At 45.5% G+C, this 14606-nt stretch overlaps 1 protein-coding gene across 2 annotated transcripts in view; it reads left to right on the top strand.

Annotated features, from left to right (window-relative positions):
- The window catches only part of NPTN (neuroplastin), a 52041-nt gene that overhangs the window by 16706 nt on the left and 20729 nt on the right, over window positions 1–14606 (top strand). Inside the window, exons 1-3 of one of the 2 annotated variants that reach the window (XM_088538180.1) lie at window positions 5096–5438; window positions 9536–9704; window positions 14059–14153. In XM_088538180.1, the coding sequence (XP_088394306.1) occupies window positions 5111–5438; window positions 9536–9704; window positions 14059–14153 (592 nt within the window). In that variant the 5' untranslated portion in view covers window positions 5096–5110. Of the gene's footprint in view, window positions 1–5095; window positions 5439–9535; window positions 9705–14058; window positions 14154–14606 lie in introns of those variants that run through there. The other variant, XM_088538181.1, reaches the window with a different exon arrangement.

Raw genomic sequence — 14606 nt, forward strand, 5'->3', positions numbered from 1 at the left:
TGTGGGGTTTTGTTTTGGTGTGTTTTTTTGCTGATAGTGCCTTCTGGCTGTTCTTGGCTGCTTGTGTATTTTATGCTGACTGTTGATCTTTCTGTCCAGCTCCTTTTCTGTGTTTGCACTAGCAGGTAAGGAATTGGGAAGCTCTTTGGTCTTTATGATGCTCTTTCTGAGCTAGTAAGGAAACATCTTCTGTGTGTAGCTCTTTCATTTGGGCCCCAGCCAAGACATAATGCAAGCTGCCTTACCTGCTTCAGAAGCCAGGCTTGGCTTGAATTACAATTAAATATTTTCCTCTGTACTTCCAATATTATTCTGTCTAAATTCCTAGCTGTTTGCTGTGCTTAATGCTCCTGTTGTGCCATCGTATCCAAGTGCAGAAGTGTGTTCCCACTCCCAGCCGTAGGTTTCCGTAGTGGCAGGAAGCTTCCATGGGTGGCAGGTTGCTGTGGCCCTGGCGCTGTCGGCAAGGGAAGCGGTTGAGCTGGAAGCAGGGCTGCTGCCGGGTGCCCTTGGAAGGGGTGCTGCTCCCTGCAAAGCTGTGATTAATTTGTATGCCCGCGCTGGAGTGTAGCTTAGCTTGGCACTGCTCGCTTTGGACCCACAGGTAGCTCATAATTATTGGCAGAAGAAAAATTAATCTGAAAAGATGGTTTCATTGATGGCGCCTCCTGAATGAAAGCAGCCCTGCCTGGGAGCGGGGAAGGCTTGTGTGTTTATTCTGACTCTTGATCTTTAGCCTTCTCGTCCCTTCTGAATCCCCAGGGCTGTTGAACGTGGATCTCTGTGGTTCTTGGAGCGCGCTGCATGCGCTCCTGCCGCCGCGGATGGGAACTCTTGGCTGTCCTTTCCACCAGCTTCTCCCTGCTCCTACTTCAAGTCCACCTGTCTGTTCAAAATACATTTTTTTCTCCTTATTCTGGCTCTTTACCACAGCACAAACTGTAACGTGCAGATCTAACAAAACAAAGAAGTGCCTTTGCTGTGTCCTGGCATCCAGGGCCTGTGGCAGAACCGCAGGGAGAGCCCAACCTGTTTCTCTAGTTCTGGAGCGTTAGGCTTTTCTTCCTCACCTTTGTCCTCACAACTGCTGGGGGAAGATCAAAACTTCCATAAGTAAACATAGCTCTAGAAGCAATTTGGTGTAATTGTCACTTGTTCTTCAGTGTGTCCTGCAGGCAGATAATAGGAAATCATTAAAAAAAAAAAAAAAAAAAAAAAAAAAAGCTTGAAAACGTAAATGTACTTGCCTAGGTATTCCTTCTGCAGCAGCTTGCATTGCTTTCCTTGCACTCTGTGTGTTGTGAAGGTCTATAAAGGCCTGTGGGATTTAGGGATATATTTTAGGGGTAGTTTTTCCCCCTGTTCTTTTACATGTATATTAGCTTGCCTTTTTCATTTGGGGGAGGGAGGGAAGGAGCTCATTAGTGAAAGCTTTCAATTATGATAATGAGAAAAAAAATAAAGCTGCAATTGATACTTCTTATCAAACCTCAGTAAGAATCTTTTTCTCATAGGCAGCTGAGGATGTTTATTCCCGTTGTCTTGAATAAAAAGAATGTAGATAAGAGTCGAGCTGTTCTGCTGCTTCCAGTGGCTAAAGTGCAGTTTACCCTTTGACAAATGACAGACATCCATAAAACGTGCATGAGGGAGAGAAAAACGTGCAGTTTTTCAATTTTTAAGCTGCTAATATTATAATCCCTTTAACAAAACCTTGACCTGTTGTCTTAATCTGTCTGTATTGCGATCCGCAGTTGTTCATTTTGGTAGGGGCCTTTTGATGTTGCCGTCTTGAGAACTGTGCAGAACGTGGTAATAGCAAAGCAGCGAGTCCTGTGCTGTGGAGACGACCAAGTAAGGAAACTGCTGGGCTTCGAAGGCTCTTATATAAGCAATGAAATCTGTATAGTGTCATTCTCTGTTTGGTTTTGAACAATTATGGAAGACGCTGACAGAATTGCCAAGAAGCAGGAGTACTCTGCTCTGCAGATCTTTTTTTTTTTTCTTTTTTTTGAGTTCTGCTGTATTACAGAGAGCAGTGCATGTAAGTAAATAAATAAATAATTTTTATTTTAATGTATCTGCTCGATACTGGTCTGTTTGCAGCTTCCAGCAAGATACCTTAATCAGAAATGGCCCTCTGGCAGATGTGCAGTAGCTGGAAGCATTGCCTCCACTTACAGATGCTGTTTGATGTATGTTGCCTTGCTGTTCCTGAACTGCTGAAAATGCAAAACACTGACCTGAGGTTCTGGTGGAGGGTTTTAAATAGCACTGCCAGTCCTTCGTAATGCGGAGGGTTTATTAAACTGCAGGTGGTGCCTTTTCTGCCACCTGCATTCACGTTTTTCCTTCCAGAATTGTGTCCCTTTCTGGAGTATCTTTTTGTAGAGCAATTGGATCTTTTGGATGGATGAGGCAGGGGTGGCTCCCAGCAAATCTAGTTTTTCATTGCTATTGTTAATAATGGTCTACACTGAAAACACTTTCTCTCCACATCAGAATAATTGTATTGCATTGAAATTTGTGGTAATCTGAGGGATTTCCCCCCCCCCCCTTTTTTTTTTTCTCCTCCAAGAGGATTGCAAAGTGATAGAAACCTGGGAATTAAAACTTAAGCTCATGAATGTTTACTAAACAGGCCTTCGCGTGCAGTTGTCCAGTTTAATCTTGGGGATGTTCCCACTTTTTCAAGCTTTGTCCATGCGCAGCTTTGACCATTTTAACAGCTTAGTTGATTAAAAAAAAAAAGAATTTGATAATCAAAACTGTCAAAAACTGAAAAGTTTTTATTAACTTGTGCTCTTCAAAATACAAATACTCCTTTGAACGAGAGAATTTACCCTGCGCGTTAATATGTCTGTTGTTAGCCCGAAGAGCAGTTCAGCCCGTGGTTGTTCTAAGTGCGCGTTGTCTGGAGCGGTGTCGCGTTGGCTGTGGGGGCTTCTTTCTGCTGCTGTGTTGTCATCTCCCCCCCTTCACCCCTGCCACCAGAGCGGGCCGAGGTGCTCGTGATGCAGACGTGGATTCTGAGCCACCTGGACAGCTGGAGAAGTGGGATCCGGTTGCAGCCTCAGGTTTAAGGTGCCTGTCTTGTGGCTTATGACAGGGCTGTTGCCGTCCCTGTGGATCCATGTTTGAGGGGAAGTGGGAATCTGTAGGATCATGGTCTCTTTCTGAGCAGTCTGCCCTGAGATGCTGTCACCTCTGGCCGTGAGTGGTGCTTCCGTGTCATGAAAATGATATGCAGGGAAACAAGGCTATTGTATCCAGGGGAGGGATCCAATAATTAGTACTTGGAATTAAACTAGGTTATGCCAAATGCTACTGCTTTAGCCTTTTGCTTCTCATAAACCCACATTTGCTTAGATCCAGGTCCTGCTGCTCACTTTCTGTCCTCGTGGAAATACAAGGTGCTCATTCAGCAGCCCCTGAAACGGGACAGTCCAGCAGAGCAAGATGATAACCTGGTCCCTGCCAGTGTCCAAGGCAGCCCTGTGAAAGCCATGTATCCGTGTTAGCCTCAGAAGCAGCAAGAGCCCCCTTGGTGAGGTTTGTTAGTGCTGCTCATGAGGACCTGTGCAGAGTGAGAGCTCTTCGTCACCATGCCTGCAGCCATGGGTTATTTGTGGGTATTTCCACTGAGCCTAAATTTCCCCTACCATTAATGCTGAAGCACCGGGCTGGAGGCTCCATATCCAGCTTGTAACTGAAGGCTTTCCCGTGCCCATGTGGTTCTCTGACTGTTCTCGTAGCCCTTACCTGCAGCAGCAGCAGCACCGCGCCAGCGAGGGGCCGTTCCTGCCCGTGCCTTGGGCTCCTGGTCTGTGTTTGCTTGGATGGTTCTTTATCTATCGCAGTTTCCGTGGCGTAAACTTCCCGAGGGATTGGCTGCCAGCGTACGCCTGGGTTTGGCTGCTTCATGTATCTTGTAACAAATTAAGTGTGGCTAAGCCATGGGGAGGGGAGTGTGCTATTCGGTGAGTGCAGCAGAAGTTTTACCAGAGCTTCAGATCCACCTTTTTTTTTTTTTTTAATGCAAATTGAGTTGTCATTGAATTGTCTTCCAAGCCACTTCCTAAAAGCAGGGAGTGGATTTGAGGAGAGGGATGGCACAATGTGTTTTATCAGCTCTGTGGCACTCTCAGCTGCTGCTGGTGACAACTGCTGCTGCCCAGAGAGCGCAGCAGTGTGACAGGTTTTGCTGCATAATCTGTCTGGCCAGCTGCAGTCTAATCTCTAATGTTGGGAGGAGGGCAGAGGGAAAGGGACTAGCTTTAAAGTGACCTTTTTTCCAACAGATACCTTTGAAAATAGGATTGAAGGGCAGTTTTATGTGTGCTTATAACACTGTCCTCAACATGGTAAGTACTGAAGAAATTCATGCCACGAAAAGGGTTATTTTGGCCTGATACTGAATTTCAGTGCTGCATCTTTCTTTTTTTTTTTTTTTTAAAAAAAAAAAACATACTGCTTATTCTCTTGGAACCCACTTGGTACTGTTTCCCCAAGTGAATGAACTGACGTTGTTGCCTGTGCACATACCCCCCTAAAAGCCCTTCACCGCAGAGGACTGTGAGACTCTTGCAGCTGTGGTGATCTGGCGACTTCAGGAAAGTAGGTCGCTTGTGTCTTGGGGAACTCCCTTCCTCCCGAGTCCAAAATAGAAGGAAGAAAAGGTCAAAGCAGGGTTCTCACTACTGAGGGCTGCGCAGGGCAGGGGCTTGAGGGTTTTCTTTTTTTTTCCTGTAGCTAGACAGTATAAAACAAGTGAACTCTCCCCAGAAAGATGCCTGCCCTTGCTCCCTGAACACTTGCCAGGGCCCCAGTTTGCGCAGTGCAAGGCCGGGACCCCGTCAGCTGCGCGGAGCAGCGCCGGGCGCTCCCCACTACCACATAACCACCTGCAGCCACTGGAGCTCGCTGTGCTTCAATTTTGCTTTATTCTTCAATGCAAATTATGTTAACAGCTGTTATTGTGGATGCTAATGTCTTATCTGACTGTTTTCTGCACCTCATTGCTTTGTTCTTTACAAGCTCTTTTATTTTCTGCTGGTCTGTCACTACGTTTCTGCTGCCCCTCCCTCTAGCTGGGTTTGTCAAGTCGCCCATGTCAGAAACTAAGCTCACGGGGGACGCCTTTGAACTGTACTGTGATGTGGTTGGGAACCCCACTCCAGAGATCCAGTGGTGGTATGCGGAAGTCAACCGGGCTGAGGCTTTCAAACAGCTGTGGGATGGCGCTCGGAAGCGCCGGGTCACCATTAACACTGCCTACGGGGCCAATGGGGTGAGTGTGCTGAGGATAACCCGCCTTACGCTGGAAGACTCTGGGACTTACGAGTGCAGGGCCAGCAACGATCCCAGGAGGAATGACTTGAGGCAAAACCCCTCCATAACGTGGATTCGAGCCCAGGCTACTATAAGCGTCCTGCAGAGTGAGTGGAGCACCGTGCCGTAGTGGTACAGTAGTGACTAGAGGCAGTCTGGTGACCCTGCCTTGTCCCGTGTCCCTCACTAGACCCTCTTCCACCTTGTCCTGTTGTTCTGCACCCAAACCTCTCCGGTGTGTTTGCCTTTTGTGCCTTTCCTCCCTAGGATCAAAGGACTTGGGAAAACCCGTGGATGTTTTATGGCTTCTGTGTGCAAATGAGCCTTGTGTTGCTTTTGCTTCCTCCCTCCCCCTTTAGTTTTGTAGTAGGTTTCCAGCTGTCCTAGTGCTGCCTTCTCCATGAGTGCCTTTCTATTTGATTTATCTGTTCTTCCATATCTCACAGTTTTGGTTTTATTTCCTCTGTTCTCTTGGGATTTCTCGGAATGCCTTCCGCACGTGGCTTTGGTTGCATATGTACTTCTGCACAACTCTCCCTTCCAGTTACATGTGACCTTCAATGTGTAGATCTTTCCATAAAGTCATGGTGTTTCTCTTCCTCTCTGAACAGCAGCATGTTTCCTAATGAGTTCTCTGATGTGGCAGCACCAAACTGATGCAGCTCTTAAGCTACACTGTAAAAAGGGAGGGGAAAGAATTCTTTTCCCAGTGTTAAACTGAGCTTCAGGTGAATGACTTGCAGCTGCGAGTGCAACTTTTGGCAACTGAAAAGATCTCAAGAGTAGAGAATACGTGACCCAGAATTACTTTTATTCTTTGTTTTTACAAGTCTCTTCTGTGTCCTGCTGGCTTTTTAAGCAGTCCCTGGCACAGTTGGACACCTGTTTTATCAGAGTCGATCTAGAAGAGCCCCATTTCACTTTGTGTAAGCTGTGCAACAGCTCTCGCATTTGCTAGCAAGGAAATGCATAATGCAGCGTGACTTACATTTGCAGTGCCAAAAGCAAATTCTCCTGCTCCTCCTTGGTGGTTTCTGCAGGTGAACGGCAGAGGGGAGACATTTTCTAGCCCTTTCCCCCGGTTTCACTAGGCCCCTAGGCACCACTGATTTTCGTCGTAGTACCAAAGTGTCACACTTTGTGGTTACGTCCCCGTTGTGTTGAGGGTTACCTGGAGGGGTCTCGAGCACGGGCAGCTCTGGCTGCCCTTCTCCCGGGCACCGGCTCTCTGGACTGGCCGCGTCCCCATCCAAAGCTGCAAGCGCGCAAGGGGCCTGTGACAGTCGGTGCTGATGGATCAGAGAACCTCCCTCCAGGAAATGGAAGGACACTGATACGTGTGGAGAAACAAGCAGAGAAGCAACCCAATGGAGTGCAGCTGCTTAAACTGAAGTAGCTTTGGGTTGTTTGGCTCCATCCTGCTCAGCTTTCAGCCCGAATGCCTCATCCCTCCCCTATCCTTTGAGGTCCCAAAGGACTCGCATCTGGGGTCTTTGTGTAATGCCTCCAATAACAAGAGCTGTGTAATTTTAGGAAACGGTATTACCTTCAGACCGCGCTTCAGTTTTCTGCAGGAAGTAACATCTCCTGGAACTCTCTCCATTCCTCCGCCAAGCCCTTTAGCTTCTCATTCACATATGGAAACATCTGTGGTATTTCTGTTCTCCTCATTGTCCAGTCCATTTGAGTAACCTACTGAGGAAGAAAATCCTTTTCATACGTGAAGTCAGTAACACTGTTCTTGTGGCAACTCATGGTGGGAGTGGATTCCTGTGAAGATGTCTCCATATGGAAAGCTGGGTGTTCCCTCCTCCCAGGCCGTTGGAACTAACCTGTTCTGGGGGCTGAAGTTTAACCTTCCATCTTCGTCCCCAGTTGAAGGCTTCTTGCCATACCTGCATCCAGCCTTACTAATCTGCAGTGTGTGTGGTGACTCCTTGCAAAGTGCCTTGTACCCATGAGGATTCTTCTGCTGGTGCTTTTTATTCGTGTTGGTATGAGGAACAATGTCCAACTAATACTTTTATGCTTCTGCTCTGTAGTCCTGCACGTGTTAAGATACGTGGCCAGCTATGGCTTGGGAATCGGAGCACACGGATATGAAGCATCTGCACAGCAGTACAGGAGACAGAAAAACACATCTCCAAGCAGCTCCTGCAACATGGGGGGCATCTTGTTTGAAGTCACTCAGAATGTCTGTGCGGCTGCCTTGGCTGTGCCACCTCCAGGTTGCTTTAGAAATGGGAATTTTCTGACTAAACGGTGTTGGAATTCTCCATTTCAGTGAGCCTGTCCTGCCAGCTTCTCCTTAAAAGGAAAATACTTTGTCTATTTTGCAGACCAGAAACTTGCAGGCACCGCTTTCCATGTCAAAGAAAAACCCTCGCAGGAGAAGCCAGTGTGCTCAGTGAATTGAGCAGAAGCAATTTCTGTATAAAAATCTTCTGATGCTGAGTTCCTATTTCAAACACATTCCAAAAACTATTTTCAATGCTCTGCTAGTGTTTGCCCAAGAAGGCGCATGAGCTTTTTGTTGGAGATGGAAAAGTGCAGTACGATATAGCTCCTGTTAAATGGATATAGCTCCATTTTGTGCCCCGTAGGAGCCTCCGATCCGTGCACGGGTGAAGTTCCCAGCTGAGAGCGTGCGCGAACGGGGAAGCGTCTCTGCGACGCGCCACAAGGAACTCCAGGAACTGCCCATTTGTTTTCTCTAGTTAAACGATAGTGGGGATTTCAAATAGCTGGGAAAAGAAGTTATGTGGCTGGCCTGCTGAAGAAGGGTGAGGAGGATATACAGGAGCCAAATGGCTTTGTCAGCTTGGCAGTAGATGAATATTTTTTCACCTTGTCTCTCTGGACAGCAGTCTAAATACGGCATGGGAGGGACAAATGTTAAGCGATGCGAAGTGCACTGTTCTCGATGGTACTGGCATTTTGCACTTCTCGTACAATCTTTGATTTTTCAAGTGCTTTATATGCAGAAGCCTGCATGGGTATGACTAAATCTGTCCTCCCAAAACCTTACGTGAAGCAGTTTTGAGACTGCTAGAAACCAGCTGCGAAGCCATGGGCCTTTTCCCCCAAGTATGGGAGGAAATTTGTCTCGGGCTGTTCAAAAAAATCAGCGCTAACCACCTGCCCAATTTTAAGAAAACTCGTTGAATTTAAGGACAATGCCCTGAAGTTAGTCTTGTTGCTTTTGAAAAGCCTTACTGATAAATAATCTGAATTTAACCTTACCAGGTGAGACTGTGAAGTGAACCAGCCTGGGTTCAGTTACCCAGCGTAACCAGCAAAGTCTGAAACTCTTGTGCTGGGTTTTTTAAATGAAAGTTGATTTCTTTTTTTCTTCATTAATATTTACATTTAACATTACTCTATAAATTAAATAGCTCCTGACTTTCTAATTTTAACATGGCATGTAATTTTTTAAATTGCCCTGCATTAAGGCCTGTTTTCATGCATTCTTCATCAGACTTGTGCCTTATTCACATCAAGTATTTGCTGTAATTTCAGATGTTGTAAGTTGCCCTGTTCAAAGTATCTTGCACGCACAGGATGACTCCTCTCTTAAGATGCATCAAAAAGCAGCTTTGCCCGCTGTCTCCGTAGGGTTTCATCCTAGCAGAGCCGTGCTCACACCTTGCACGGAAAGGGGTCCTGCTGCAGACAGGAGGTTTTTCTTACGTGGAAATCAGCTTTTTCTGCTGCAGAGCGAAAGCCCAGAGATAATGTTTGCAGACTATTTAACTTCGAAGGCTTTTCTATGTAGAAAATGGGTTTGTTTTGAAACCTCAGAATAAGTGGATGAACCAACTAGTAATCAGAAACAAATTGCTTCAAGAAATGGTAGCTGGCTTCCTACATACTGTCACAGGACATGCAACTAACTCTGTTAAGATGAATAGCGTGTAAAAAGCAAGTAACAATGTTATGCAGAAATCTGTAGAGATATTTGATATTTTTTTTCAAAAAAGAATGGTCTAAATCTTTTTTTTTCCCCCTATAGGGAAGCTGATTGCTAAGGTGTTGCCTTTGCTGGTGGTCAGCAGTTTTCTTGTGACTTCTTGGTGTTTTCCCAAATTAGTGCAGTGCCCTTCCTTGTGTAGCCTCCTTCCCTTCCCCGCTTCCTCTGCCTTTTAGACTAGTGCGGCGCAGTCGTCGTGGAGGTTTGTTGCTATTTAACATTCCCTTGTTTCAGAGCCCAGGATCAATGCCAGCGAGGACGTCACCATCCATCAGTATGGGCCCGCCGTGACACTGCAGTGTAACCTCAGCACAAGTCCCAGCCCCCTTTCTGCCAGTTACTGGGTGAGGAACGGAGAGGAGATCCCCGGCACCAGGAAATCTACCAACACTACAGAGTACAAGTGAGTCCGTTCGGAGCTGCCGTGATCCTGCCCTGCGGAGCGACAGACTTGGTAGCTCTATGGCTCCGAGAAACGGTGGGATGTTGGGACTTCGCAGCATTAGGCTGTGTGGGGTGACCAGGCTGCCTTAAGGCTCCCTACGTGCGGGTGGGAGTCCTGTTAGAAGGAAGGTGCCGGAAAGGTGGTTGCCTGTAGCCCACTCGATTGGTTTTCTGCAAACACGGTGTCTGCATAAACGTAACATCAGTTTCTTTGGCAAGTAGTCCGGAAGTTCAGAGTAAGCTCCTGTAGTGCTCCTCTAGATTGCACGTGACGCAGGCACAGACAGAGTCTAGAGTTCTTTTCTCTTGAGTATATTGTGCAGTCTATATCCTGCTTATGTTGACATTATGTCTACATTTGTAGCTGTGAATTCTTATCACGCAGGGAAGACGCTGCACGTAAATCACTGCTGAAATCAGCTCTGTTAGTTGTCTTCTAGCCATGGAAGATGAAAGACTGCATTCCCGAGGTGTCACTGATGTGTAGTCGGAGTACTAAGAAATTTTACCAAATCTTGATTGAACCAGTACAGCTCTATCACTTGTGCTACTAAGAAATTTTACCAAATCTTGATTGAACCAGTACAGCTCTATCACTTGTGCTTCGTATTTGTCAGTGCATCCATGTTTTGGTCATTAATCCGTTTCCCATGTGCAGGTTCTGTCTCTGTATGGTCTGTCTCAAGAGAGCAGAGTGCAGTCAGCCCCCTTCTCCATTTTCTTGTAGGATAAATTCTTTGAGGGCTTCTGCATTCCCAAGATGGGACTTTCTTGCTGTGCAGTTGATTCGCATGTAGGAGGGTTTGCTCACTGATGAGGTCTGTGCTGTTCATGCGGATTTCTTCCCTTATTTCTTTCCCCTTTTGTTCTGTTGATGCCAGCGTAGACGGCTGATGCAGGTTTTTCAGCAGTGTTAAGCTAGAATGGAGAACATTTAAATAATGTTTTAACCACTGGTGGCAACTTGCCCTTTGGAGACACTAGAGCGCTGTCACCACCTTCACCCTCCCGCTAACCTTGTTGCTGGAAGGAGGTGCCTGCATCTGGACACAGCATCTGCTCCCCTGCGCTCAGTCCCTCTGCACTGAAGGATGAAGCAAACCTGAAGCCTTCGGCTTCTCTAGTCTCCAGCAGAGCACGGTGGGCTCTTTATCACTGCACTTGCTTTCTGGCCTTGATTTTAATTGCTGTAGCAGAGTATCCTCCCATGAGGTTATGGGTCATGGAAGTCTTTTATTTTTTATTTTTTTTATCCTGACTGAATGTAGGTGTTCAAACTTTTCCTTTTTTTTCCACTTCAAATCATTTTGGATTATCTGTGCAGGTTTGCAATTAGAAAAAGTCTCATTTAGTTCTATAATTACATCCTTTTATTTCTTTGGTGCCTTGTTTTACGCTGGGAGTGTTTTAAAGGGTCTGCTTTCTTCCCCCTAATGTTTATTAGGGTCCCAAATCTTATTTAATGAGCAGTCTTGTACCAAAGCACTTGCTTGAGGGATGTCCCTGCAAGATTGTCAAGAATCCCATGTTACTGTCCAAGAAAACAAGCATCAAGGCTGACTCCTCTATAATCTGTTCCATCCTTGGGTGGACCTTTCCTTCCAAGTGCCTCTGTGCAGGAGGAATTAAACTTGCAGTTGTAATTCCTTGCAGAAGGAGTAGGTGGGGAGGATGGTCTGTAAGACGGGCATTTGTTCCTGGTGAATAAGGGTTTTAGTACAGCCCGCTGCAGTGCGGGGACTGTTAGAGCATTTGGTGACTTGGTATTTAAAAGGTAGCTCTCGAATTTCTACTCATTTGCAGGCTGCTTTGCTGCATGTTGTGGTTTCAGCCTTTGTGTCCTTTTTCTGCATGGGATTGTTCTGCATTTGACCTGTTCCTTACTCCTTAACTTCAGATGAAGTTGTTCTCTTTTGATCCAGAAATATAATCCTTCTGTCAGTGAGGACTCATGGAAGCAATTTCAACATGAATGTAATTAAAACAATTTATTAAATTTAAGCTCGAGAAGCTTTTTTGATATTTTCCATGATTTGCTAAATCTTGTGTTCTGTTTCCCTAGCAAAAAAAGTCTCAAGTTCTTGGTGTTTCAGACTTGAGTTTATTTGCTGTAAAATACGGCTAGTGCTTCAAGTACAGCCTTGTGGACCATCCAGAACTCACGGGTGAAAACATCCTCTTAGAAAGTCCTGCCTCATGTTGTATTAACATGGAAGTCATGTACTGTTGGAGATGGAACACATCCTCCCCAGTTCTTTGTTCAACCTTGATAAAACTATTCTTGCTGGAATGCAGCTGTACTTGGAAAACCCAAAGCATGGCTTTTCAGCAAAGCTTTTTAATCCAAAATGATCAAGAGTTGTTAGAACTGTATTCTTTTCCAAGCAGTGACAGCAAGTGCTTCTGGATATCCCGTAGTTTGAGGATCGTAGAAGTGGCAGGTGGCAAAGCTGTCACCTGGTCTTCACTTGTACTTCGGAAGAGTCAGCACTTCTACCTTCCTACTCGGCTAATTCTGAGTTAGGTGACATGTTGCTGAGCTAAATGGAAGAAAATACTACTTGCATCTGCTGAAAAATTTGCAGCTGTGAAGAGATGGACCCTTCTAAAACCACGGGACTGAGGGAAACCATTGGCCAAGCGACTTTGGTTCAAGGGCTTCTGTGTCCTTAAGACTTTGCAGCCATACCAGTTTGCACTTAAGTGCTCTAATGATTTATGGTAAGAATACTCTAGCAATAGGCTGCCATAGTTTCATCCTTTAAAAATCGACCTCCGTAGAACTGACGGAATGCAATGTTTGAGGTATTCCCCGTGTTCCTTAAACATTGCCTGTAGTGGATAAAAACTGACGGGTAGAGCGTGGCTTGAGCAAGCCCTTACCTGCCTGGTAGACAGCAGCTGGGCACGTGCTGCTCTCTGCCAGCCCCGGCAGCAGGTTGGGAGCGAGGGACATGCTTGAGTCCTTCACCTCTCTTCACTTGGGCTCTTCTCAGGGACACTTCGCCTGCATCCAGCTGAAGTTACAAATATTGCCGTGCTGGTCAATGCTAATTGGAAGCAACTGCTGCTTGTCTTGCTAAGTCTTTTAATGCTAACTCTAAAAAGTGGGTATATAATTGGCTCTCTGAAAAGTTTCTTAGCTTTATTTATAACCACCTTTAGGCTTTTACTGGTGGCTCTGGAAAGTAAATGCTGTAAACATGGTGAGACTTGAGTTTTAAAGTATTGTATCAAGCTGCAGCTTTTTTTTTTTTTTCCACATGTGCAATTTAATTCTTTTATTACAGTGTTCTACAAGATTTATGTTCATCTGCATGCAATTCACTTAATGTCCTTAAAACAAAAGAACACCAAGCTGCTTTCAGTAAAGGAGGGTTGGGAAGGTATAGCGGTTTGTTTTATGCTATGGAAATGTGATATTGGAATAAAGATTCCATATCACATCATAGTATGTTTCCCTGCTCTAAGAAAGAAGCCTTTTATAGGTAGATATCTGAGGGGTATCTACAGACCACGTCAACTTAGTCATGTCCAAGAGCTTTTTGACGGACAGCAAAAGCTGGTGGGCTTGAAGTTTGCACCACGTTTAACAAATTCTTTGTTTTTGTGTTTACTGCAGCTCCGGTTTTTTTCTAGCTGACCTGCATCTGTTTTTCCCTCTGTTTGTTGTTGTTGCATCAGGGTCTTTTGGAATTTGAAGTGGCTGCAGACCCCAGTGCAGTGTTTTGCTTTCGTGGCTCGACCAGCTTTTGCAGTTTTCCCATGTCCAGTCTGAATTGGAGAAGACTGTTAATGGGCCAGTTCCATATCTGTTATTAAAAAAGAGAACAGCTTCTGAGATGATGCTGACAGTGCCAGCCTTGGTTATATTTGTAGTCTCTCACATTTCAATTTGATCTGCTATAAATCTTTTCTGTGCAGATAGCATGTGTAAATCACCTTCTTCTCTCAACAGAAGGTCACACCTGCCTAATTTTCCAAGCAGACTAGTGGCTTGAAGATGTCTTGCATCAAACTGCAGTGTATGATATAACAGATTTCAGTCTCCTTCTTTGCTTTTAAGCTTACTCTAGCTTCTCTAGGTAAAACGGTACTGACTTTTCAGACTTTATCCTTTCTCTAGTCAAATGACATACTTACTTTAAGTACGTGCACCAGCACAACATGCCTTAAATTAACCGTTTATAGCTGTGACATTCAGTTAAAAGATGAAAGTCTTTGGGGAAAGAAAGAACTAATTCCTCGGCTGCTCACTTGGGGTTGCTAACACGGTACCTAACGCGGCTCATGTGTTCTCTCCCTGTCTGCAGGATTCTGAAGCCCAGAGCAGAGGAGTCAGGGGAATACTTGTGCGTGTTTGTGTTCTCAAACTCTCCCGTAGCCAACGCCACTATAGAAGTGCGAGGTACTCTTTTTGCTTTGTTCTTGCTTCTTCTCCCCAAATGTTTGATGTACTTTCACTGTCTTTGCTACCTCACTTGGTGTCCGTACAAGCCAGCTAACCTAAGTGGCCTCTCCTAACACAGTTTCCTCTTGAATTTGTGCCTGTATCCATCTAATCCATGGTTGTAATTTCTGGGAAATCCCTGCACAAAATCCCAGGGAGGATCCCGCAGATACAAGATTTTGTACACTGCACTGATGATCCTTGTAGAGGGCATTTAAACACCTTTTACACTGAATGTGCCTGTGCTGAGGCAAAGAGATCTGTGGTTTCTCCCCATTTCACAGTATGGCAATAAATGAGGCCTTCTTCTGAATGTGTTTGAAATACTTTGAATTTCTGCGCTGTTCTTGAATGAAAAAGCGTGACCCAGCGTCTCGAGTGGTGTGGCCGGAGCACGGCTGCGTGTCTGTG

The sequence above is a fragment of the Tinamus guttatus genome, unplaced genomic scaffold (assembly GCF_059628265.1).
Source record: "Tinamus guttatus ecotype Peru unplaced genomic scaffold, ASM5962826v1 Tinamus_guttatus_pri_ptg000942l, whole genome shotgun sequence".
Classification (NCBI taxonomy): Eukaryota; Metazoa; Chordata; class Aves; order Tinamiformes; family Tinamidae; genus Tinamus; species Tinamus guttatus.